The sequence below is a fragment of the Mirounga leonina genome, unplaced genomic scaffold (assembly GCF_011800145.1).
Source record: "Mirounga leonina isolate KUSES-001 unplaced genomic scaffold, KU_Mleo_1.0 Mir_94, whole genome shotgun sequence".
In the NCBI taxonomy this organism is placed as follows: domain Eukaryota; kingdom Metazoa; phylum Chordata; class Mammalia; order Carnivora; family Phocidae; genus Mirounga; species Mirounga leonina.
This window is the reverse complement of record NW_023270855.1, coordinates 19,946,335-19,973,267: the sequence shown is the minus strand read 5'-3', so window position 1 is coordinate 19,973,267 and position 26,933 is coordinate 19,946,335. Positions and strand designations below refer to the sequence as shown.

Genomic DNA, 26,933 nt, shown 5'->3' with positions numbered 1-26,933 from the left:
CTGGGTGGCTCAGTTGGTTAAGCAACTGCCTTCGGCTCGGGTCATGATCCTGGAGTCCTGGGATTGAGTCCCACGTCGGGCTCCCTGCTCAGCTGGGGGTCTGCTTCTCCCTCTGATCCTCTTCCCTCTCGTGCTATCTCTCATTCTCTCTCTCTCAAATAAATAAATAAAATCTTTTAAAAAATAAATAAATAAAAAAAATAAAACCAAGAGTAACTAGGGCCAATGAAGATCTTAAAATGATTTGCTACATGGCAATAGTCACAATTGTTATTAGTTCACGGGGAACTCTTTACTATGGTATACAGCCTCCAATGAGGACCCCATTTTTTTTTAACCCTGGATATGCAGATTTGAAAGTCAGTCGCTGGTCACTAAAGATGCACACAAATAATTCCCGGTTTATTATTTCAATGGAGGAAAAAGCCATTTTGCCCCTTAGAATTAAGGGATTTGATGACCACCAACCCATATGCCATCTTCCAGCCTCTTGTCCTACAGATGAGCTGTCACCTATTTCCTCCAGAGATTTCAGGAAGCTGGCTGGGTTCGTTGGCAACTTCACCTCTTATTAAAAATCTCTGCAAGCTTACTGTGTCCCCCCCTGGGGGAGCCCCTGGAATCTCCTCTGAGCAGCCAGCTCAGCCATCGTGGCCACCCCGTCCTCCAGCCTCGATTCCCTGAAGGTGAAGCCACCACCGCAAGGCCCATATTCTCCACAAAGCCACTTCCACCCCATCACGGGTCCTGCCAACCTCTTCAGAGCAGCAAAAGATGCGAGGGGCCATTAAACCAGGCCACTAACAGAGACTGAGCAGAGTGGCACCAGGGAAATCCCCTCACAGCGGGCATCTCTTCGACTTTGGTTTTCATGCCACTTCAAGGAGCAAATTGATTTCAAATGCACACTTTAGAGCCTCTTACTCACCCCATCGTCTCTCCAATTAAGGCAAAAGCCTCAGGGCAGCTGAATCTTCATTATGAGGAACCCACCAGCAGACCTGGGTTGGAGGTACCCTGGGCAACTTCTGAGCCCCGGGAGATGCCAGCAGCATGACTGGAGACAGATGGGTGCTGGGTTTGTCGATGAATAATTCACACCCTCTGAGAGCCCTGCTGATACTTGGCATCAAAGAAGGACTCTTTCCAAGCCTGGCCACTGTGCAGATGGATGGGGGCTCCCGGGCAGAGGCCAGGACAAGCTTGTGAGGGGGTGGTGGGGGGAGGGGGTGAGGAAGCTGCATCCACTGATTGCCCTTAGGACCCCCTTCCAGCATCATCAGCAACAAACAAGCTGCTTTCCCAGGCTGGATGGCAAGGAGTCCTTATCAACTCTGCAAGCCACTCAGCCTGGCTCCTGGAGGGCTGTTGAATGAGACAAGACTGGATCTGCCCACACCCCCCAGCCCACCCCCGACTTCCTTGCAAAGCTCTGCTCCTGGATTCCCTCTACCTCCTGGTCCCAACCAGCCCTTAAGAAGTCATTGCCGGTCACATCTCATAGAATCACAGACTCGTAGAAATAAGAGCTCAATTCAAGAAGCACTGGATGCCTATGACACGCCTGGCACTGTTTGGTGCAGCAGATGCAGTGTAAACAAAATAACAAAAAGCCCCACATCCTGATGGAATTTACATTCTTTTGGACAGAATCACTGTGAATCAGTATGATCTAGTCTCCTCTGCTGAAAGAAAAAGAAAAAGGGATCGAGGTCCAACTGTGGGCCTAATGCTGTGCTAGGAGCTTTATATTTCTCATTTAATTCTTTCCCCCAACCACCTGGAAAGGTGAGATTATGATTTCCATTCTACAGAAGAAGAAACAGAGGCCCGAGTAAGTTTAGTAAGATGCCCACGGTGAGAGAGCTAGTAGGGGATAAATCCTGATCTGTCTTCAAAGCAGGTGAAGTGTGTCCCCCAGGAAGCCTCCCCATTTCTCTAGCCCATACTGTCTCCCTTGAGTTGTGACACCAACATTTAAGAACTGTGTGTGCTTGAGCAAGGGACGCAGTTTTCCCATCTGTAAAATGGGATGGACAGCACCTATCCCCCTGGGTTGCAGGGAAGATGAGAGGTGGTTAGGCCTCTAGAGCCCTTTGCCCTGCGCATGATGCTGGTAAGTGTTCAGTAAATGCAAGCCATCCCTAGCAGTCATAGCAGTATTTCAATATTTGATGTGAGCTATCCCATAGAAGGAGAAAATGAAAAATTCTATCTAGCAAATCAACCTTAATAAAAGAACAAAAGTCCCCTAAGTCAGAGAGGCTTACTACCAGCATACAGAGTCAGGCCTATAGAAGAAAAACATGGCTACTGTGTTATGAATCCTGTAGATGTCCAACAAGCCACAACCTTCCGACTCTTCCTATCAGAGCTATAGTACATGACTAGGGGGAACTGTGAATTGTAAGGTGTGCATGTGATCCCCAGTCCTGTGCTGGCCATGGTGACTGCAGTGAGTCGTGCCCAGAATGGCTTTGGGTGACAGTGCCAGGCATGGACTTCCCAGCCTACAAGGGTGGCTCGGCTCAGATTCAGTAAGTGCCATGGGTTCCTTGCTAAAGTATGGGTGGTCGAGAGCCAGGGTTGCCCTATCACAGCCCCTAGTTTTCCTTAGCCAGGAAAAGACCACTTCTTTAGCACCTTGCAAATACCTTTTCCACCTTTTGTTGTGTATCAGCTTTTGTTGCCTAAGGACCCACGTTAAAACTGAAGTGTTTTAAAACCTCTATCATTTCTTGAGTTCACGATTCCTCAGGCTGGAAGTGTGGGCTCAGCTGGGTGGTTCTTGGGCCAGCCTCATTCTTATGGCTACTGTCAGTTTCCAGAGCAGCTCGGGCTGGCTGGTCGATGGGGCCTCAGCTGGGACAGCTTGCCTGGGCTTTACGTATCATCATCCCACGGGTTACACTGGGTTTGTTCCTATGATGGCAGAAGGGCTCCAAAAGCTGCAAAAGAGAGGACAAGCCCCACTGTGCCTGCATCACATGTGCAAACATCCCCAGGGGCCAAAGCAGCTTGTTCAAAGTCCAGAGTCAGAGCATAAGGGCACTGAAAATTACATGACAAAGGGCCGAGGGGTTGCTAAGGGGCGGCATCCAACGTCCCAAGAGACCTGGTAAAACCCCTACATTGCTCAGGAAGTATTTGGATACAAGTAAAAGAATCCTACCCATGTCAGCTTAATTTAAAAAAAAAAAAAAAAAGGCAATTTACTGGCTTGGGTAATTGAATGATCCAGGAATGAACTAGCTTCAGGAACGGCTGGATGCTGAGTTTGAAAGGATGTCAGATCTGTCTCTCCATCTCTTTCTCTGTCTTTCCCATCTCCTTCCTTCTCTCCATCTCTGCTTTCTCGTATATGATATTCCTTTTCCAGGAAGGTTTTATCCACGTGATTACAAAGATACTCATCAACAGCTCAAAAATAGCTTTCTTCCTGTACACCGATTGAGAAGAAAAAGTATCATTTCTAATAGCTCTGGCCCAAGTTCTGAAGAGGAATTTCATTGGCTGGCCTTGGGACATCTGCCCATCCCTGAACTAATCACTGTGGCCAGAGAGAGGAACAGGATATTTTGATTGGCCAGACCTGGGCCATGGGTCCAACTCTACCATGCGATTACACTGTAGTTTCAGCCTTTCAGATAGGCAGGGAATAAGCAGCATTATTACAGAGGTCAGGAATGGTTTCCCTAAGAGGGTGCCAGGCAGACAAAAAGGTGGCCCAGGTGATTACGGAAAGATGCTTAGGATGACAAGGTTTTTAAAACGCTCAAAGGAAAAAAAAAATAAAAATAAAAAATCAGGAGAAGGTCTCCCAAGATAAGAGGCAATAAGAGTGTATTCATGGTATATAGAAAGAGACCCAACAGTGGGAGAAGACTGTGTTCTATGGTTATATATGTTACATTTTCTGGGAAGGCATCTCTGGTAGGCTATTCACCTCTTGGTGGAAAATAATCCACTAAGACATGCTTGACCTGCCAGGTTATCCATCTCTTGAATATGAAATTTCTCAGGTGATTGGACGCTGGGTTGGCCTCCATCTTTACTGCGGGACCACAAAAAGGGCCACAGCTTTTGGAAAGAGAACCTTGAAGCGGAACTCTACCATTCCTAGTCCTAGGAATGATCAGGTAAATGGAAGGCACTCCCCAGCCTGAGAAAACAATTATGGCCCTGGCTGGCCCCTGTGACAGTTGCAGATGGGTTTCTTTCAAAAGCCGGCTTTGTCCCCTTCCCGTAAGTTTTCCCTCTCCACAGACTGCCATGCAGGAGCCTCATCCCTCTCATCCCACCTTCCTGCAAAACCTCCCCCAGGAGGGCTTGGAAAAGCCCAGATGCTACAGGCCTGGAATCCAAGATGCTCCTGGAGAAGTATGCATATCCCATTTCTCCTAACCTGAGAGGTTGGCAAACTTGTTCTGATAAAAGGCAAATTGTAAAATATTTTAGCCTTTGTAGGCCAAGAGGACAACTCACAGCTATTATGTAGGTACTTACATAACAAGAGAGAGAACAAATTTCTACAAGTTCTTTTCAATTGCTTCAAATATATGTATTTTTTTAAAAAACATAGCCCATTTGCAGGCTGCACAAAAACAAGTAACAGGATGGACTTGGCCCCTGAGTGCTAGTTTGTCAACTCTGAAGGAGCCACAAGGCAAGTGGAATTCCTACTGGAAGGGAAGACAGGTACTGTAGGATCTAAATCACAGCCACTGAAAGCAAGAAGGAGGGAGGGATGGTGGGAGAGATGCTGTGAGGGTAGTGTCTGAAAGAGACTGAGGAAGTCTGGAGGGAGAACGGTGACTCTTTCGGGGCAGCGACCACGATAAAAGAGTGACAGAGAGCAAGAGAGTGAGGTTATGCAAGAAAGAACAGGAGAAGACTTTACAATATTTGCTCTGCTTTATGATAAAATTCACAAAGGACTGCAGTAAATATTCAATAGCTTTTCAGTTATTGTGGTACTGGGTTTTCTTCCCCTCCTTCTCTTTATGTGATCCACATTTGAGTTTGGGTCCACAACTTTAATGTGGCATTCTATAAGCTACTTCCCAATCCTGTAGGGCTAACCCTACCCCTCTGTCCCAATCATCCCAAGTAATCTGGTTGCCATCACATTCTTCCACCTGGGATACACCCCACCCCAATTTCCCTCCACTCCACCAACCTCCTATTCATCCTTTCTTGGGAGATCTTTCATGACTCCTGGGGCCCCAGTGCCCTGAATGCCCACCCCGCAAAAGCCTGCGCGCCTCTCAGGTTCCTCGCTTTAAAATGGGACCACCCCTGCCTGTCCCTGTTGAAAGGGAGGCAAGGCAGAAGGAAGCACTTTGCAAACTGTAAAGGACTAGGCACATGGAAGCCAATGGTGGCATTTGGTTCCAAGGAGAGCCTATTTTTGGTCATCTTCTCTCTGCCATCCTCTGCAGGTGATACTTTCATGGACACTTAGAGCCAGATCCCGCACACACAGTGTTACTGGGAGGGGAATGATATGCTTGTGATTTGGGGATCTGCTTCGCCAAAGAACAATTCAGTCCCCTTGGGAGGAAGGTGGAGGACGGGAGCGTGCTGACTTCTCTCCTAGCGCCTCCCCCGTATTCCAGGTGAGCGTTTTTACATATCAGGAAATTCTGAGCGTGCCAGTCTCAATTAAAGACGCAGGTGTCTCCCCTCCCCAGCAGCTTCCAGCCTGCCACCTCCTCGAGCTCGGCTCAGAACTCCATCTGAACCTGTCTCCTATAATTCTTAAATAAAACAGCCCCCTCAGTCGACAGTAATTAAACAGAGACTCCGCCGCGGCGAGCTTGGCATCCGCACCTGCCACCGGGATCCCCTTTCTCCGGCACCTGCGCTCGGCGGCCATCCGGCCCCGCCCCGGCCCCGCCCCGCCCGCGCGCACGCGCAGTCCGCCCGCGCCCGCCCGCCGCCTCCCGTGGGCGCCCGAGGAACAGATGGAGCAATCATGCTCCTCATTCTGCCAGAAGGGCCCCGCTGCTCTGGGGGGAGTTCTGTGGTTGTAAGACACATAATTAGACACGTCAGTGGACAATGCGGCGGATTAGAGGGGGTGGGCTCGCATAACGGAGAACAGGCCTCCTCATTGATCTGCGGCGCGCCCAAACGCCCGGCGCTCCCACCCACGCCCGGCCCCGAGGGAGCAGGGGCACCGCGATCGCCGCGGGGTGGGGGGCCCGCCTGCTGCCGCCGCGCTCCGGCTCTGCCGGCCCGCTCCGCTCGAGCAGCGTGGAGCAGCGTGGGCCGTTGCTCTTCCTTGTTAAACACCGCGCCCGGCTGATTTATGTGCAAAGGATGCCACTTCTGTGGACGTGTCACCTGTCAAGTGTCCAAGCACGACAAGGTGGCGGTGGATCCCGCAGTCTGCGCGGTCGAAAAGACAGTGATGTTTTCAGCCCATCCACCCACAGTCCCCACCCCTGCCCCCCAGGTGTGAATGCTTCAAGAAAAGCCCACTAGAGGGGACACACGCTGGAATTCACCCCCCCCCCCCCCCCCCCAGAGGAGCCAGATGAACTTGAGCAACTCAGGCCACCTCAGTAGGCTCTACAAGGGGCAGCACCTAGTGTTGGGAAAGAGCTGGGGCTGCAAAGGGGAAGTTGGGGTTTGCACGCAAGGCTGCCCCTTGCTGCGTGGGTGACTGGCAAAGTTACTTGGCCTGGAACCTGGTCTCCTCTTCTGTTTCATGGGAATAATCACCCCACAGACACTTGTGGGGCAAAGTATGTCCGAGCTGAGCTTCTTTGTGAAAATCAGGCTCGTTCAGAGTAGTTGGGATAACTAGGGTGTCTCAGGTGGGTCCTGGGGGAAGCAAAAGCCAAGAAAGTATTATAAGTGCAACCTCAGAGAAAGAGAAGAAAGGAGGAGAGGAGGGCCCAAGGCAGCGAGGAGGACTAGCACTTGTGGAGGGAGGAAGAGAAGGAGGGAGGGAAGGAGGGAAGGAGGGAAGGAGGGAAGGAAGGAAGGAAGGAAGGAAGGAAGGAAGGAAGGAAGGAAGGAAGGAAGGAAGAAAGAAAGAAAGAAAGACTGGGCAGGGAGACCCCACACAGCCAGCCATGCAACCTCAGAAAGTCTGGAAGGACAACAGGGAGCCTAGAGCAAAGAGCTTATGGAAGGATCCCACATTGGGCAGGAATGGCCCAGGTCTAGCACCTGGTTGTGCCCATCAGTGGCTAGGAGAACAGCCTGGAGAGAGTGTGGCCTTCAAGTGAACACCACATCCCCTTCATGAAGCTGTCAGCTCACCTTGAAGAGAGAGCTAAGTAGGGCACTGCCACGGCTACCCCCAGCATCATGCGTGGCCACGTGACTGAGACAAAACCAACCAGTACATTCCATTTTATTGGCCAGCTGTGAATGCTTCTGAATTTACCTACACAGATCCAATCAGACTGAGTCTGAGGACACTTGCTGGAGACGCTGGGACACAGATACTCTCTTTTCTGACGGATGTTAACAAGAAAGGAGGTAGCTGCAGGGGCTGTTGGAAGCCACCTCGGGATATGGGAAGTGTCAAAATTGGGATGAAATCAACACTTGAGGATGGGAGAGCGGAGAAACTACAAGAAACAGGGCTTTGGTCCCATCATTGGGCAGCTGGGGTAAGCCTCTCCTAAAATCCATTCTGTGGCTGGACTTCTCAGTTCATGAGCTAATAAACCCTCATTATTGTTTGAAGCAGTTTGGTCAGTTTTCCTGTTATCTATAAGAAAGGCCTCCAATTTGATCAGCAATATGGGACACGGATGCCCTCTGAACTGCACGAGTAAGAACAATCATAGCGTCAAGTTGCAAGGAATTGAGATTCATGAAATGGTGATATGGGGACCCCAGGCTGCTCTGGGACCTCAGGGCAGATGTTTGAATCTTCATTTCAGAGAGGAATGTGACTTAACTCCATGTGTCTGCATCCTTGGGCGCCCAGCCACTCGCATTTCCTTGACCAGCTGGTGTCTTCATCCTCTCCTTGGTATTTCCTCTGCTACATAGATTCTTCTAGTTCATATTTCTTCTCCTTCCTGAGTTTGTAGGACTGACTCCAGCTCTGCTTTGTGACTTTTCTCAATGCATTTCTCACCCTCAGCAACCACTGCCAAGGGCCTATTATGCTCTGCACTTGCCAGTGCAGATTTCTGAGAACACAATTCTGATTATCCCAGCTCTTGCTTGTTTAGACACCAAAGAGATCCCGATTCCACTGCCTGCAGAGGAGGCTGTTTCTTTAAAACTTCTCAGATGGCCCAAGTATGCTGCCAGAAGCACAGAAGCACCCCTGGTTTAGTCAAGCTTTCCAGGCCAGGAGAAGCCCCAGCCTGCCCTTGGGGCAAGTTCACCCCTGAGGCCGGAGCAGAGCCTCCTCCAGTTGCAGGTCTGTGCCTAGAGAAGAACCGAATGCAGACACAGTCCCTGCTTGACATGCTTAAAACAAGAGAGGCCTCACATGGACTTTGGCACAAGGCGGAGGCTCACCATGCGACGGCTCTTAGTAAAGTCTAGTCTCATCCCTAATTCAAAGGTGTACTGTCTTTAAAACACTGTCTTTAAAACACAGCAGCCGCTCCAGAGCTGAGGAAGAGCTGTGAGGAGGCACCTGGACAGGCCAGACGTCCGTGCTGGGCAAACACACTGCACGACGGGAAAATTCCGATGATTCCAACTCTGGTTCTCAAGGAAAAGAGTTTCTCTTGAAGCTAAATATGTTCAGTTTAGAGGACAGACTTCGATTCTGAAATGTCCTTTTACTTTTTTGATGTTAACGTGCTTTTATGAAAGAACGGTTTCGGTGGCTGGGTGAGTATACCTATCCAGGTGACTCTTGAACAACATGGGTTTGAAGTGGGCGTTTCCACTAATACATACAGATTTTTTTTTTCAATTAATACAGTACTGTAAATATACTTTCTCTTCCTTATGATTTTTATTTTTTTTATTTTATTTTTTTTTAAAGATTTTTTATTTATTTATCTGAGAGAGAGAATGGGAGACAGAGAGCATGAGAGGGGGAGGATCAGAGGGAGAAGCAGACTCCCTGCCGAGCAGGGAGTCCGATGCGATGCGGGACTCGATCCCGGGACTCCAGGACCATGACCTGAGCCGAAGGCAGTCGCTTAACCAACTGAGCCACCCAGGCGCCCCTCTTCCTTATGATTTTTAAATAAAAAGATTTTACTTAGAGAAAGAGCACACGCACGCACATGGGAGTGGGGGGGAAGGGCAGAATGAGAGAGAGAACCTCAAGCAGACTCTGCACTGAGCACCGAGCTGGACCCTGAGATCATGATCTGAGCTGAGATCGAGTCGGATGCTTAACCGACTGAGCCACCTGGCACCCCTCTCTTCCTTATGATTTTAATAATATTTTCTCTAGCTTACTTTATCATAAGAACACATTCTATAATACGTGTAACATACAAAATACGTGTTCACTGTTATTGTAAGGCTTCTGGTCAACAGTAGGCTAATAGTAAAGTTTTGGGGAGTAAAAAGTTATATGTGGATTTTCAACCCCTAATCTCTGTGTCGTTCAAGGGTCAACTGTATATGCAAAATCAAGTGTTGGCGGCTTTATGTCGGCAGCCCTCTGCATTCCACGGTGGGTTTTTTTCCTAATTTTAATTTTACAGAATTCCGAACACAAGAATTCTGGAACCCGATGCTCTGTGGCGTAGGAGTTCAGAGGAGGGAAATAATTTCCAGCCAGGAAGAATGAAGGACGACCTTCTAGAGGAGGTGACATTTGAATGGGGGGGCCGTGAAGGGTGGGTGCAATGTCCACCTATGCAAAAAGAGAAAGCAGTGCATGAGCAAACATGTCGAGGTGAGAGTTTAACACAAAGCAAAAATACCGTAAATATTTAACTATGTACTGTGGGAAAGGCGCCCTGAAAGGCACTGGATTGCCAGAGGGCTACTGCATTCGGGAGGGCGAGGTTCTAGACTGGTGGTCAAACAAATTCTGTAAGCGGGGCTGTCGAGTCACTCTGCCATTCCTGCTGCTTTTTCCCCTGACTGCTCACTCAAAGAGAGCCGTTGGGAAATGTCTCCCTGGGAAGAACGTGGACCACAGCATATCACTGCCATCACTTAGGGTCCCGGAGACAGAGCCTTGAGCACGCGGGCCTGGCTGGAGTGGGGCTGGCATGGCCAACTCACAGCCCGCAGCACCCCTGAGGCCAAAGGAGAGGACAGAGCAGAGCGTCCTAGCAAGATCCTTCCCGGAGGTAAATCCTTTCTGTTCGGGGTTTTTTCCCCAAGGGCTCAGGCATCCAATTCCACATTCATCCTTTTCCTCTGGCTTATCTTTTCATGACTTTGGAGAGCAGTCTTCCTTATCTAGGAAAACAAATGGGCTCCACAGAGAGCTCAAAACAGCGAAGTCATTTATCTGTCTGACATGTTTCCCTGTTTGTTTTCTCCAGCCTTGAGACAAGAGTTGTGTCAACTGTGGATGGCTGTGCCCTAGTCACTTGAGAGGCATGAATCAATTTCCAGCTGCATTTATCACTTGCTGCCTTAAATCAAGTCTAATCAATGCTTCCTTCATTTGGTATGGATTGCAACTATATATAATGCGCTTGGAGAACGGCCGGGAAAGAGAGCAGATCACAAACAGGAATGCCGTCGGGGATTCAGACGGAATGATGTTAAGGAAACATTTGCAGTTTTTGACTCGCTCTAATGGAGATGCCTGACCAAACAGATTTGTTTATGAAGTTTCACTTCAATCCACCTGACGTGCAGCATCATTACACGACCGATCAGTTGATTCGAGGGGACTTTTGCATATTCAAGTATTTTGTGATACGTTATGAAGATTCGGTATACTTTTGAGTAAGGTTTAATTCCTACATTGTCTTTAAAAACTCATTTCTATTTCCTTTTAGAGGTATCTTTGTCACCACTGACTACAGAGGGCAATTTCTAGTTATAATAAAAATCTCTTTGTAACAAAATAGATATCCAGGGGCCCCTCTGATAAAAACAATTTTTTATGAAGTCTTACAGCGGAGAAAACTTGACCCTCTCTCTCCTTCCTCAAGTTCTTCGTCATAGAATTTGATACCTACAACCAAAGTGGATTTTCCACCAGCAGGTGTGAAAACAGCCCCCCAGCTGTTCAACCAACTCAGAAAGTGGTAGGGAGCAGCCCTGTCTCATCTGTAAATTAATCTTGTGCCAGTGACAGATGATAGGGGCAGAGTTACTAGCACCTAAAACATCATGCCCACGGCAAGGCCCTGGATTCTTCTTCAAGGATAATGGGAGAGGAGAGACAGAATGCAGAAAAACAGGTCAACGATAATGCAAACCCAGAAGATGAGGCCGTGCTGTGATTCATTGGCATAATTAATATTTCTCTCTCATCTGCTGAACTGTGTAGACTTTTACCACGGGCATGCATCTGGAGCGATTAACAAGGCTGACTCATTTTCACAGTGCCGGCTCCCCCAGTGACCTGTTGGCAGGTAGCTGAACAGAGCCCTGTTCAGCTCTGGGAAGTCAGAGAAGAGTAATAAACCCTCATGCTGGTTTAATACTGTACAGTTCATCAAGTGTTTTGAACATACAGTCTCATCACCCTTTAAGATAAGCAGGAAAATAGCTCTATTCCCAGATTCAAAAGGAAGGAGGTGGTTCGGAGGTGGGTGTACCCCTCTGTGGGCTGGCCATCCTTGAGCTCTAGCTCCGGAACTCACCTTTTCACCTCATCAACCCCAAAGCCTTAGTTGCTTCCACTGAGCTCCCACCAGTGGCTGAGGTCCTCTCCTGCTCTTTCCCCAACATATTTGTTTCTCCCATCACCCAGGGTTCTTGGGAAACTCATATGGTTACAGGAGATCCCTAGAGTTGCATGGCAGGTTGTCAAGTTAAAAAAAAAAAAAAAATCAAATAAAAGGCAGCACCTTTGGACTTGTTTTGGGTTACAGACGTGGTGTAGTGTTCTTAACTCATCTTAAACAAAGACAGGGTAATGTGATATCACAAAGCTTTAACCCTCTGTGAACACAGGTATAGGTAAAAGAAACATGGCAGACACAGAGTCGAAAATTAAGGCGCCCACTCGTATCCTCTTTGATACTCAGGAGAGTTGTTTAATGAGCTCCTCTGCTCTGAGGATGTCCGGGAAGGATGTTTGCTCATTCGCTGAGAAAGAAAGTAACAGGTTTTTCTACCCATGGCAAACTTCACAGAAGTAGATCCTGTGTAGATAACTAAGTAAGGACAGAGTTGGTAGAAGGAAGAATTTCCATGGCTTTAAACTTTTAGACAAAAGTGGCTCTGCTCAACTTGACGTTAGTAGAAGTGAACGAGAGGAGTAACAGTGCATTTTCAAACTGGCTTCAGGTAATGTGCCACCGAGAAGAAATGCATTTTCAATGGTCATAGGGATTTTGAAGCTCTCCAGGGAGCCCGAGGAAAGTCTTGAACACATTCCGACAAAGCTGCTAGAGTGTTTAGGAGTTAACATGTGTGTCAAATGGCACAGTCACCCCAACTATCCTGTTAATACAAACTGAAATTTATATTGGAAATACAAATACTCGCAACCTATATAAACCTAGAGTGAAAAGGAGCAGACCCTTTCTTGAAATAAAAATGCTACTGAGATTAATACAGATCAGATTTCATTTCATTTCCTCCCTAGAGCAAATTGATTTATTTCATTTGTTCATTCATTCAGCAAATATTTATGGAGCTCTGAGAATATGGGCACTGATGATTCAGTGGTAACCAGACACGACACAGAACCCGCTCCCTGGGAGCTTACACTCAAGTGGGAAAATTCACATTGAAAACATTAATGGAGACTTATACTTCCAATCAAGATGGAGTAATAAACACCAGATTTACTCTCCCACCCAACATAACCAAAAAAGAAAAACAGGAATAGTACATGTAACAATCGTTTTCAAGACACTGGATGTCAGGCAATGAGAGACAGTGATCCTGAGGGATGAGAAACCAACACAGTGAGCTGCGTTATCGAGCTGACACTGTCCAGGCTGCACGAGCAGGGGACTCCAGTGGACTCCCGAGGTGAGGAGACAGAGCTGAGGACGAGCAGAGACCGAGGCAGCCAGCATTTGCAGGACAGAGGACCAGAGAAGAGAGAGCTGCAGAGAAGGACGGATATCTGGAGAGGGCCCCTCTAATACTCACAAGAGTACTTCTTGCTGAGACCATGTCATCCTGGGAAAGCACCGTCTGAAAGCATTAGAGGCAACAGTGCTCAGCATTCACCCAGGCGCCTATTTCCATCACCCAGACTGGAAAATCTGTAGTTCCAGGGGCATGGGAAAATCTTTCCTTCGTACCAGGCAACAGTTCATCCTAGACTGAACACTGTTCCAGACCTGCCTAACAAATTACACAAGCAAGACGTGCAAAGATCAAACTATTTTCGAGTAACTTAACTGCATCCCCAAACAAAGCTGAAGAAGATAAGGCTACATATTCAGCAAGGTGAAATTTACAATGTGTGGCACCCAATTGAAGGTTACAAGGTGTGCAAAGATGACTCATAACGAGGATCTGTATCCAGAATTTATAAAGAACTCTCAAAAGTCAAAAAATAAGAAAACAAGCAAACCAGCTTTAAAAAAAAAAAAAAAAGGGCAAGAGATTTGAACAGACACTTCACCAAAGATTTGTGGATGACAAATAAGCATCTGAAAAGAGGCTCTCCATCAGAAGTCTTAAAAAAATGAAAATTAAAACCACTGTGAGATACCATCTCACTCCTATTAAAATGATAAAAATGGTAAAAAGAGATCACACTCAGTGATGACAAGAATGTGCAGGACCTGGAAGTCTACTTTACCAGTGGAAACGTGAACTGGTACTGCCATGTTGGGACACAGTCCGTTAAACATACAACTACCATACGGGCTCAGCCATTCCACCACTGGATATTTACCAAAGAGAAATGCACGCATATGTCCGCACAAAGACTTGTACACAAATGTTCGTAACGGCTTTATTTGTAACAGCCAAAAGCTGGAAACAACCCAAATGTCCATCAGTAGGTGAATGGAAAAATCTATCCAATGAAATACTACTCAGATACGGGAAAAAACAAAAACCTTTTTAAAAAATGCCTCTTGAATACATGCTACGTCAACAAATCTGAAAATAATTATAGTGAGTGAAATAAGCCTAATTTTTACAAAGAGTACATATTACTATAATTCAATTTACATTAAATCCTAAGAGATGCAAACTAATGTTCAGTGTCAGAGCAAATCAGTGCTTGCTGGGGAATGGAGGGGTGGGTGGTACGAGGGGGTAAGGGAGAGGGGTAACAAAGGGGGACGAGGACACTTGGGAATGATGGGTAAGAAGAGAATCTTGGCTGCAGTGATGATTTCATTTCGTGCATATATATGTCAACACTAACCACAGTGTACATTTTAAATACGTGCAGTTTATTGTTGTCAAGTATCCCTTGGTGAGGCTACTAAAAATATTAATGGGGGCGCCTGGCTGGCTGATAGAGCTTGTGACTTTTGACTTAGCGTTGTGAGTTCGAGCCCCATATTGGGTGTAGAGGTTACTTAAAAATAAAATCTTGAAGAAAACCATATGAATGGGCTCTACATTCTAGAGATTCTGGCCGAACTGTTAGTTCATCTTCAATATTAATTATACTTTGGCAAAAATACTTTAAAACTTTATTTTTAAAGTTGTACCAAGGAAACCAACAGGTATCAATATCAGCTCGCTGAAAAACAGTGTTGTATACACTAAGAAAAAGGACAAAGTGAAAATGAAGAATTACCATTCAGTAAAGGAAACCAAATCTGACATAATTCTCAATGGTGGGGAAAACCACTCGGAGTCAATCACTTGGTGTTTGCCAGTCACCTTCCAGCAGCCGAGTCCTTGAGTTCAGAAACTTGAACGGTCGAGTTCAGGTGCTCTCCAAGCTCCTCTATCAGCGGCCGGGACCCTCCAAGAGCCGGGGAGGAGGCAGGCGGCTTTCCGGGACTGCCATCTGAGGTCTCGGTGGCTGAGTTTCTGCACACCCCACCATTGACAATAAGCAGGGCGCTGCCTCCCTCCAGGGAGGGGCCTCGCAAGGGATCTGCTGTCTCAGATTCACTCCCTGTGAGCTCCCCTTGTTCTGAGTCTGAGCCCTCAGTCTCAGAGGACGTGGTGCTGTCTGCTTCCTCGGAATCACTTGCCTCGGAACTGGAGGAAGGGGTCTGCCGCCTGGAAACGGAACGGGCTGCTTCTACTGCCGTTTCCTCCTCCTGCACAAGAAGAGCTGCGGCTTCCAGCGCTTCCAGGTCTAGTCCCAGCTGGGCCTTTGTCAGCGACACTTCCTTTAAGGCTTCTGCAAGAGTTGCCAACTTTTTGGACCTTGAAAGCCATTTGAAGAAGAAATATTAGGACTATTCATTAATTGGCCCAGGAACAACAAAATAAAGTTGGAGCCATACTTCATGTGACACACCAAGATAAATCCCAAAACAGATCAAAGAGATAAATGTAAAAAAACGAAGCAAATAAAGTATTACAAGGAAATGGAGGAGATCCCCTTTATGCCTCTAGAATGAGGAAACCCTTTCTAACTATGACTTAAAATCCAGAAGCCACAGGGCACCTGGGTGGCTCAGCTCAGTCGGTTGGGCACCTGGGTGGCTCGGTCGGTTAAGCGCCTGCCTTCGGCTCAGGTCATGATCCCAGAGTTCTGGGATCGAGCCCCGCATCGGGCTCCCTGCTCAGGGGGAGCCTGCTTCTCCCTCTCCTTCTGCCACTCCCTCTGCTTATGCTGTCTTTCTCTGTCAAATAAATAAATAAAATTAAAAAAAAAAAAAAATCCAGAAGCCAAAAAAGAAAAGATTGACAAATACAATTAAAAAAAAAAACAAACTTATTTAAGACAACAACAAAAACCAACAAAACAAATCATAAAGTCAAAAGACTAAAACAAAATTGAGAAAAATACTGGCAATTCAACTCATGTCAAAGAGCAAGGCCTAATCTCCCCAACAGAGTTCTTAAAAATGGATATAACAATTCATCAGAAAAATGGACAAAAGACATAAGGAGACAATTCCCACAAAAGGAAATATAAATTCCTCTTAAACATATGAAAAGATGTTCAACTCCAGTCAAATAAGAGAAGTACAAACTAAAGTCACTCTGAGATACATTTTTCATTTATCACAGTGGCAAAAATCCAAACATTAGATAGCACGACTAGCAAGGCTGTGGGGGAAACGGCACCTCCCTACACTGCTGGTAAGAAATTAAACAGGTCTGACCCCTTGTGAAGGAGAAGCTGGCAATAACTTACAAAATTGAAAATGTACATCCCCTTGACCCAGCAATACCACATCTGGAAATTAAACACATATGCTACAGGACAGAGGCCCAAGGTTATTAATCCAGCATTGTTTTTAATACTCCAAAATGGGAAACAACCAAATGCCCCTGATTATGGGACTGGTTAAGTTACGAACACTCCATGCAAAGGAAGGGTCCATGGCTGCATAAGAACGAGTCTGTTCATGGGCTAACCCAGATAAACCGTTTCACAGCAACAACAAAAGGCGTGCCATATGTATATGCTACCTTTTATGTTAAAAAATGAGAAAGAAATATAAACACATCTATTTGCTTGTATACTTATCAATAAACCTGGAAAGCTACAGAAAATACTAGCTTACATGGGGGGGGGGGGAAGAGTGGGGACTAGAAAGGTGGAGGAGGATGATGGTGAGAGGGAGGCTTTTCACCACAAATTATTTTTAAGCCTCTGTGAATGTTAATACCTATTCAAAAATTTTAAATATACAAAAAAAGAAAATGCAGTACTACAGAGAGCAGCATGAAGTGCTTTTCATTTTTATCAGAACACCATTTCATGTTATGTCAGAGGGTATTTTTCTAAATTTGTAATGTTACATTATACTAAACTTTTTAATTAACTTGGATGAATGAGTTGTTTTCCTTTTGTTATGAAAGAAGTAACGAAAAGTATACCATAGGTGTCCAAAAACCCTGTCTTTACTCTCCCCAAGAGGAAAATCGGAAGTGACAATGGAAATGGGTGGCAGTGAGTGGTCAGCATGCTGACATGGCTTCTGTGTGTCTCTAAGTTCAAAGGTGAAATGAGCATACAGAACATTTAGTGGCTTTGAGGCACATTGGAGGAGGGTGAGTTCACAAGATAAGGTCACTTCTGAAAGAGTAGTCCATCCCATAGTATTGAGAAAGTGAAGCCTCGTTACACTGCAGCTGAAATAACTGGTGGGGCAATGGGAACGAGTGAACAAAGGTGGTATTTTTCACCACCTAGATGAGCCCTTTGGTCTCAGAATATGTGGCGTAATAATGACTTTGTGCAGGGAAGCTCCATCCCCCCTGGGTTCTAGGGCAGGTGCAAGGTGCAGCGAGCAGGGGGAACGGCCATGGGCAACAGCCCTCACTGAGGGCAACTTTCTCATGTGCAAGGAAACCCCTGAGTGTCAGTGCTAGAATTCCCAGAGCTTAGAAAAAGGAAGGTGGATAGGGTAAAGAGAAAAACTAGAGTAAGATCACCTTAAGTCAACTTATGATTCACCAAAGGGTTATAAACTCTGGATGCTCTCACCAGCTTGAGACACCTTGAGGAGCACAGTTATGGAGTAAGATGGTTACATCCATGTCCAAGGCGGGTGTCAATGGTGTCCACCCACCATTTATTGTGAAACCTTGATGACCACTGGTAAAGAATCTGGTCTGAGTTAGTAGACAGTCTGAAACATCTCTGCCCTAAGGCCCTGTCAGCCCAGGAGCTAGTTCACTGCCATCTTTTTCACTGAAGCAGGTCCTCTCGGGGTAGTAACCTGCAGCTTTAAGAGATAAAAAGCAAGGAATCTGGGAAATAAGACCATGCCTCTTACTAAATCATAATATTGGAAACAAAATTTTAAAATAAAAGCTCTTACTTCAGTGACCCTTACATCTCATTCTTATTAGCCATGACAAATACTTCTGACAATATATGAAAGATGATGTTCCACAAACACTTGCTCCAAATGACAACCTCGTGGGTCAGTTTCATCTCTGTCCACATTACAGATGACACAAGAGAAGCCTGGAGGGGTAAGAGAGCTGATGAAATCTACCCAGCTAACAAGGCACAGTCAAGACCGGAAACCCACGCCTTAGAGCTCTAGTGTGCTCACTCCTCCACCACAGAGCCTCCCACAAATATCCAGGCTCTGAAAAGTCTCCCATCCTAAGACCACATTCTTCACTTCTCCCCATTTGGAGCTCTATTCAACATCTTCCAAATGAGCAAGTTCTGACAGGCCCAGGCACAGAAGTCTGCAAACACTGATGGCTTTAGCTTAGCAAGCTTCAATGAAGTGCACATCTGAGCCTGAACAACAGAGGCTTAGAGCTGGAAGAAAACATCTGGATTATTTTTGTGGATACAGTGAAGAGAGTAGATGTGTCAGCTCTCAAGCTGAAACTACCTGGATCTTTGTTATTGTCTACTATACTGTATCTGTCGTGTAGAACAGAATAAATCTGGATTTCAAAGCCTCTCACCTGTAATCCTGGCTCTTTTCAGACCCGGCATATCCCACATATGTGAGACTAAAAAGGATCCACTCTGACAGGCAGGGAAGTAGCCCAGATGAGCCATGTGACCCTAACAGGACTTGTGCCTGTTACCAGGTAATGTGAATTTTCATCCTTCATTTGTTTCTCACTTTAACTGCTGTATTACGTTTAAAGTGACCCATTTATATAAAATATGTAAAAAAAAAAAAAATCGAGGCACCTCGGTGGCACAGTTAAGCGTCCAACTTTTGTTTTCAACTCAGGTCATGATCTCAGTGTCATGAAATGGAGCCCCACGTTGGGCTCCACGCTCAGCATGGAGTCTGCTCGAGATACTCTCTCTCCCTCTGCCCCTCCCACTCATGCTCTTTCTCTTTCTGAAATAAATACATCTTTTTAAAAAAAATTATGTAAAAAAAGAATTCTATGTTCATTTATGATTCTTCACCATGCTGATTCATCTCCATTTCTTATTAATCCCACTTTTACTACTACATCAAGCTGGCTAGTTCCCTAAATTATTAAAGTTGTGATAGAAACCTTAAGTTTATGGAAGAAGCATTCTGAATTCTCCACTTAAAGAACGCTAGAATAAAATGGAATTAAAAATTTCAAAACATCATTGATGTAGAATGTGACCTAATGGTCCAAGGAATGAAAGTTGGGTTTCTTTCTATTCAATTATTTCATGCAGATTACTTAGCAATCATTGTTTGCAAAAAAAAAAAAAAAACCTATTCATTTGGAGAAAAAAAAATTAAGCCATGAAAGAGGAGCTTTTTGTTCTTTCAACCACTGGTACAATTAGAGTTGGTTCTAAGTCTGCCACTCCTTGTAAATTCTAGAACCTAACTCTGCAATGGCCCTTTCCATTTCAGAAAGCACCTCATTTAATGTAGTTAGTGGTTTTTCACTGTCACACTCAAAACAGACCAGCTAGTTCATGTCAAAGCTCCGTCGAGTGACATTATTAGTTAACCAGAATGCTTACAAAAACCAGGTACATGCAGATATAAAGTAATGAATACACTGAGTTACTAGTTGTACTTATGGTATATATTTTATATCTAAGTCAAGAGCACCTACTTGTTAAGAATGTATTCAATCAGGAGTGAAGAGATTCATCCTTTAAAAAGAGACATGACAAGTGGATCACAGTAATGTCGTATTTTAAAAAGATACTCAAAACAGGTTTTCCTTAGAAAGTTTTTGGAAATGTAATCCTACCACGTAACTTTTAAAAAAGCTTTTATTCTGTTTGTATATGTGAAATAATAACCTATTTGGAGGATTTTTTAAAAATTAAAAACGGCTCTCTGACAAGTTCCAGTAAATACAACTACCAGGAAAGAGTAACAGTAACAGCTGGGAATACGTGCCTTTATCATAGCTAAGCTAACAGAAAATTTCCTCCGTTATTTTATATTTTGGTGATTGAGTTAAAGGGTGAGGGACTGCATGGCCTATGAAAGAGCCAAAACCAAGTGCAAAAGGAGCCCTAAAATGTAGGAAAACCTGGGTATAAATAGAAAGCATACATCCTGTTTCTTGTCGTAGAGTTTTGTCTCCAACTATCAATCAACTTTTCACCACTTCCTGCAATAGCAGATCTACTATAAATCTCGTAGTAACTGACTAGGTTTCATTTCCTCTGCCAAAACCCACTAACCTGCCAGGCATGACACACTGACACTAGAGCCAGCGACTGATAATGTAAGACAGGGCTCCAGTCAGGCAATTCCACAAACATTTCACACCGGATGATGGAATACACTGACTTGGCCTTTTAATTTCAAAGGACACACACATACACACACCCCCAGTTCCGTCTGGGACAAACAGTCCATCAGCTTTCTTTTAAAAGGGTACTGATGATAATGGCATATAATCATGTAACTCCTGTCTACTGGAAAGAACCAGTTCCAAACTTCAGAATCCCCTGCCCAAAACACATATATGGAGCCTGACGTAAAAGATATTGCATTGGTTTTAAGTAGAAGTTGCTAGGGACAGTCTTCTTTTGAAAGCTGCCATGAAACACAAGTACCGACGGATGCACAGATGAACAGAAAATTGTGTGCTGATACACTATACTAGTGAAACCTGCCTCCAGCTCAGTTATTAACAGAAACGATCCATTGCTTTAAACAAGAAGCTACTTATTTAATACAGAAAATACTGCAAGTTATTTAAGCCATACTGAGTCTGGGCCAGTGAAATCACTTTTCACCTTATTTCCAACTTGATGTAATACCTCTCTGGGCCTGGGCTCTGAAAATTAACATGTAGTCTATGGACCAGCAGAATAATTTTCTGAAAATTCCTTGTATTAGTTTCCTAGGGCATAACAAACTACCACAAACTGGTGGCTTAAAACAACAGAGATTTCTTTTCTTACAATTCTAGAGGCTAGAAGTCCCTTCTGAGGCTCCAAGGAAGAACCTCTCCCACGCTTCTTTGCTTCTCGTGTTGCTGGCAACCCCGGGTGTTCCTTGGCTTATAGACCCATCACTCCAAATTCTTCCTCTGTCATCACACGGCACTCTTCCCGTGTGTCTGTTTCTTCACGTGCTATCTTCCCTCTGGAAGTGTCTCTGTGTCTCTTCTCCTCTCCTTACAAGGATACCAGTCATAGTGGATTAAGGGCCCACCTTACTCCAGCATGACCTCATCTTAACAATCAATTACAATCTGAAATAACCCTATTTCCAAATAAGGTCATATTCTCAGGTTCTGGGAATTTTGAGGGGATACTCCAACATACTACACCCCTTATAGCTGAAACAAATAGACAGTGGAGATGCTCATTAATGGAAGATAAATTAAGACCAAAAAAGGTCACTTAAGGTAAATCAACATAAAAGGTCAAAATTTAATAGTAAATAGTAACAAAAAAAAAGGTTGAGATTTCACCTTCAAAAAAATTACAAACTCACAAACAAGTTCATAAAATATTTAATGACTCAATTTGTAGGTTATAACTGCAACTAAGGTACCATTTCTCCAAATGAACAAAGAATGAACCAAATATTAATTGTTTTGTAACTGTTCTAACAAAATTACAATACAGCGCTATATGACATTCATCACTTTAGGTCAGTCTTTTACAGCAAATCAAAGAACAAATAATCACCAAGGCAACAACAGTTTTCTCAAGTGTCTTCCAATCATGCGATACTCAAATGATTCCTTTGGCATTTAAAGACTTTCCACTGATGTCACTTATTGTAGAGTTTTCTTCTTCAACTATTAGCTAATCCTACGCTTCCAAGCCTCATTGTCAGTGGTTGTATGTTTCCCTCAAGCACTTTCACTGCCCTTGTGAAGTCCTTGATCTTTTGCCCAATCTGCAATTTATTTGCACTGTACAGTATCAGCGATCAACAAGAAGTCAAACAACAAACACACTGGCCGGATGGGTGGGTAGGATGCTAGGAAGGAAATGATATGCTAGAATGGGGACTAAATTTATTAAGTGGTTTGGTCACTAGTGAATATGTCTGTGTTTTGACTATCATCACTTCTCTTTGTAACTCTGTTAAGTACAGAAATTTGAATGAATATTCAGAAATAAGGACCCCCCCCACCGCGGCATGACACACATAAGTAGCTGCACTAGATACACAAACACGCACACATTTTTAGAGCAAAGTAAATGACTTCATATTAAAAAAAAAAATTGCTATGGTAATCCCACATACGTTAGAGCATGCCTCAGGTAGGTGAATGAAGGTTTACCCAAATCCAGAGAGGCTACTATTTTTACTTCTTCACTGATTACCCATCTAAGAAGTGGAAGGGTGAAGGTGATAAACAGATTTAGAAAGGCACAATGTTCATAAAGAACTGTTTGAAAGAAATGGACTCAATCCCTCCCTGAAATGGTTTTGCATTTATGCCAGACCGAATCAGATTAGCAGAGATGGAAATGTGAGTCCCATCAACTTGCCACCTTTCCCTCTACCCCCCCGCCCCCAGCAGAACTGCTTTTGCTGAAATATGCTTCACTTTAATCCTCCAAACTGGTGTGCAGAGTTGATTTCAAAACCGGCCCCACAAAACTCTGGGCAGTGTGAAACCTGCAGGCCTCCCTTTCCATCCTGGCTTTTAGGAAAGTAAAATCTGTGACCCACTTGGCATGATGGAATGTACCCAAAGCTCCGACTTGCCTCCCTTTTCATTTTGTTGCTTTTTTCCTTCTTTGACCCCACCTTTAATTAACACCATGTTGTTTTATGCGTGCGCGCAAACACACACACACACACACACACACACAGAAATGCTTTAAATAATTTCTGGTACAAGGCAAAGAATAAATATGTGATTTTAATGAAACCAAATAGCTGGTTAAGTAAAAAATACACAAAAATGAAAACAAAACAAACAAACAAAAAAAAAACCCACTTCTGTTGGATAGAAAAGGATATGTGGAAGTGAGGATTATGGGTCCAAGGCTGAGACAGATATATTCTTCTCTAAAATGATTCCGTGAAGCATATTTTGGGTATGTCAGATTTGAACAATTCTGACAATATTTCTACATTTCATCTATGTGAAAAGGGCACCCAGTGTTGTTTAGTAACAGAGGTGTAGTATTTTGACCTCTTAGCTGTTCAGATGAAATGGCTGTTCAGATTCCATTAAACTAAGTGGAGGTCAATCAACAAGATGGAGAAGGCATTACTATGAAGGTGGTGGAAGAAAGGTATTATGGGTGGAAATGTGCCACCCACAAAGATATATTCAAAGTTAACCCCCAGAACCTGTCAACATGACCTTAATTAGAAATAGGATCTTTGCAGATATAATCAAATCAAGATGAGGTCATACTGGGTTCGGGCAGGCCCGCAATCCAATGACTCCAGGGGACAGGTGTCCTTACAATAGTACTGTATGAGGATACAGAGACAGAGAAGGCCATGTGATAATGGTGGCAGAGACAGGAGTGATGTATCTATAAGCCAGGGTATGTCAAGGATTGCTCACTACCACAAGAAGCTAGGAAAGAGGCATGGAACAGATACCCCCCTGAAGCCTCCAGAAGGAACCAACCCTGTGGAAGACACCTTGATCTTGGACTTCTGGCCTCCAGAATTTTGAGAGAATAGCTTTTTGTTGTTTTAAGCATCCGGTTTGTGGTCATTTGTTACAGTGGTCCTAGGACACTAATACAGAGGGGTATATAGGGATCGAGACCTTTAGAGCTGAACGGAAATCAGAAAGCATCACATACAACCTCTTGGTTTTACAGATGAAAAAAATGACACAAAAAATATCAGCAGCAAGGCACAGAACAGTTTCCTTCACCAATAAAATGCAGAGAATGGATCAGTTTGTTTCTAATTCCCCTCTGAATCTAAACACCATGGTTCTACATTTCTATGTTATGAGCATGATGTTTCCCTGTATAAAAACCTGCAATGGCTTCCCAAAACAGAATAAAATCCAAACTCCCCAGTGAGGACAAAGCCCCAGAGATCTGGCCCTTGGGTCCTGCCTGCCTCTCAGTGAGGTCACCCACCATTCGTGTCCAGGTCACTGTTCCACTGCCCTCTCTCCGTCCCAAGGACACACGAGCGCATTCGTGCCTCAAGGCCCTTGACACTTGTTGTACCCTCCTTCTGGAACATTCTTCCCCTAAGTCTTCCCATGAGGGGTCTTACGCATTCAGTACTCAGCTAAAATCCCACCTCAGTCTTAGAAAAGCAGTCTATGTAAAGCAGTGCTCTGGAAGCGATTTCATGTCATGGAACACACAGAAGATGCCATTTGCCTGGCATGACACGGGGTCTGCATCCACCTGCCAGCCTGAATGCTGAGGGGCCAGTATCTTCGTTCCCCCAACACCCATTCATGATGCCATGGACCACCAGCTGGTACGCTCTGCCCTCTGCCCTCCAACTTCTTATGCCCAGACCTACTATTAGGAACTTGGTGAAACAGGGCAAGTTTTGAGGTCTACAGAAGTGGAGGTTCTGGCTGAATTTTTCAAAAATGTCCTTTTTGTCTCCACTTTCCCATCTTGAAAGCAGAATGAAAATGACTGCTTCCAAATTTCCTGGCATGCTCTGAGAAGGAAAGACCGGGTTAAGCGATTTAACGTGTTTATTTCTTTGTGTGCTTGTTCTAAATGCTAAAATTTTCCTTGGTTACAAAATATAAAGTTAGTGGGCTCTGCTGCTTTCACAATACTGAGACAGGAAAATACTTAAGTGCTGGTATGTTTACCACACACACGGGCTGAAGCATGCAGCTCTCCAAATTATGATAGGAGTCAAAAACTCTGAAAATTCAAAATATTTATCCACTCACTGGTATGATACACCGTGGAATGTCTTCTTAAACACACATCACCACGGCATGAAGCAGTTCATCCTGAACCATTCTGTGGGTTCTTAGTGATAATCCTGCTCTATAAAATTATTAATTGTCTGACGTATCACATAAGTGCGGCCTCTTCCCATTCACTGGGAACCACGGTTTAACAGGCTCTCTGAAGGAAGTGTGGAACCTTTGCTTTCCTCGGGAGAAAACAGGAACAGCATGATAGGACACAGCTCTGGGACAGGCTGCGCCTCCCCAGGGCCAGGCACAGCACAAAGAGGCCAGCTCCGGGGCAGGCCTGCTGCACCCTCCTCTGCTCTTACGCTCCACGCTGTGCCCATCAGGACGGCTCACTGACAGAATAAGGGCAGCAACTGAACTTGCCTCCCTTCTGCAGGGAAGACAGAGCTGAAGCACTGAGCTCCTTCCTGAATGTAGACTCACTAGGTGTGTTCCTTGTTGGGCCTGGAAAGCTGTACCCTGCAGGGAAGGAGTCCCGCTGGCGTGTCTTAGCACTGGTCAGCAAAGGCAAGGAGGAAAGTGCTCAGAAATACACCACCCATAGTCTACTTGACACCCAACCTCCCCAATTCCCCTGCGTCACACTCCTTACAAAACTACAGGACTAGCTGTGCACTTTCTTAATGTCCTCAGATCAATCTGCCAGATTTTTTTAAAGTTGCCCCAAAGAGACCTTTAAGATTAATGTTGAGTTAGAACACTCACAAAAATAACGTTGAAAGAGGGGCGCCGGAGTGGCGCAGTCATTTAAGCGTCTGACTCTTGGTTTCGGCTCAGGTCCTGATCTCAGGGTTGTGAGATCCAGCTCCAAGTCAGGCTCCACACTCAGTGTGGAGTCTGCTTAGGACTCTCTTCCTATCCGTCTGACCCTCCCCACCACTCTCTCCCTGCTCCCTCTCTCTAAAATAAATAAATCTTAAAAAAAAAAAAAAAAAAGCTTTATGAAGGAATGAAGCCACACACAGAAGAGTATACACTGTATTATTTCACTTCCACCAAGTTCTAAAACAGGCAAAACCGACAGATGGTGACAGAAGTCAGGAGGATGGTGGTTACAGGGTAGGGGTCAGAGAATGACAGTGCACTAAGGGGCACCTGAGAGCCTCTCAAGCATGATTCTTGATTTGGGTGCTGGTCACGCAGGTATTTTACCACAACAGAGTTCATTCTTTGTCTACTTATAATCTGTGTGTACTTCGACAAAAATTAGCTTAAAACAACAACCAACAAACATGTGTCCCGGAAAAGAAGTCACAGGCTTCTAACATTTGCTCTGGTAAAGTGGACGGAGCCTCCTCAAGAAGGAGTGTGTCCTAATGGGGGGGATGCGGGGGACAGGATCACGGAGCCGGCTCCCATTTCCTCTGGGCAAACTGGCAGGACCTCTAATGCAACACTCCTCACTGTAAATGTTTTTTTTTAAAAGGCATGGTGCGTTCTAAAAATACAAAGAGAATCTCAAAGTATGCCTAGAGAAAGATCCATTAGTCATCTCTTTCAATGTGCGAACTATACACAGAAAGATGTTCTCTGCAGAAGTATATAGCTCACTCCTATGGAAGTTATCCCCCAGGTAGCAGTGAAAGTCAGTCTGTGGGGCATTTCAAATAACATTTTTAAAGGCATTTCCCCCCCCCCCCAGACATTTGATCTACAGACCAATCCTAGTACTTTTTGAAATACAAAATAATAATTTCTACTAATTTTCCTTCTACTACTCCTTCCAAAACCCTAAAACAGCTTCATACCTATCAAAAACCTGAAGATGAACCCCCCCAAAAGTCTTTATACCGGTTGAATGAATATTTTACTCAAAGTGAGCAATTTTATCTAATTTGTGTAGTATAGAATAAAGCTAACTTTCTTAAAACAGGTAAGTTTTTTAAAAAATGAGCATAAAAGGTTTAGAAGACTTCATTCTGTAACTGCAATCCCAATTAAAATTTACACAGCAACAAGAGAAAACTTCCCACCTGGGGTGGGGGGAAACAACA

General features: G+C 44.8%; 1 protein-coding gene and 1 long non-coding RNA gene across 3 annotated transcripts in view; both read right to left on the bottom strand.

The window, feature by feature from the left end:
- Positions 1-14,074: 14,074 nt before the first annotated feature.
- The window catches only part of SHQ1 (SHQ1, H/ACA ribonucleoprotein assembly factor), a 97,076-nt gene continuing 84,217 nt past the window's right edge, over positions 14,075-26,933 (bottom strand). For both annotated transcript variants that reach the window (XM_034998213.1, XM_034998212.1), the window contains one exon: positions 14,075-15,393. In XM_034998213.1, the coding sequence (XP_034854104.1) occupies positions 14,892-15,393 (502 nt within the window). In that variant the 3' untranslated portion in view covers positions 14,075-14,891. The remainder of the gene's footprint in view (positions 15,394-26,933) is intronic.
- LOC118005876 lies at positions 16,450-18,837 on the bottom strand. The gene is made up of 2 exons (XR_004677885.1): positions 17,733-18,837; positions 16,450-17,645 (listed from the first exon to the last, which is right to left on the bottom strand). It is a non-coding gene; the product is annotated as an uncharacterized LOC118005876 (long non-coding RNA).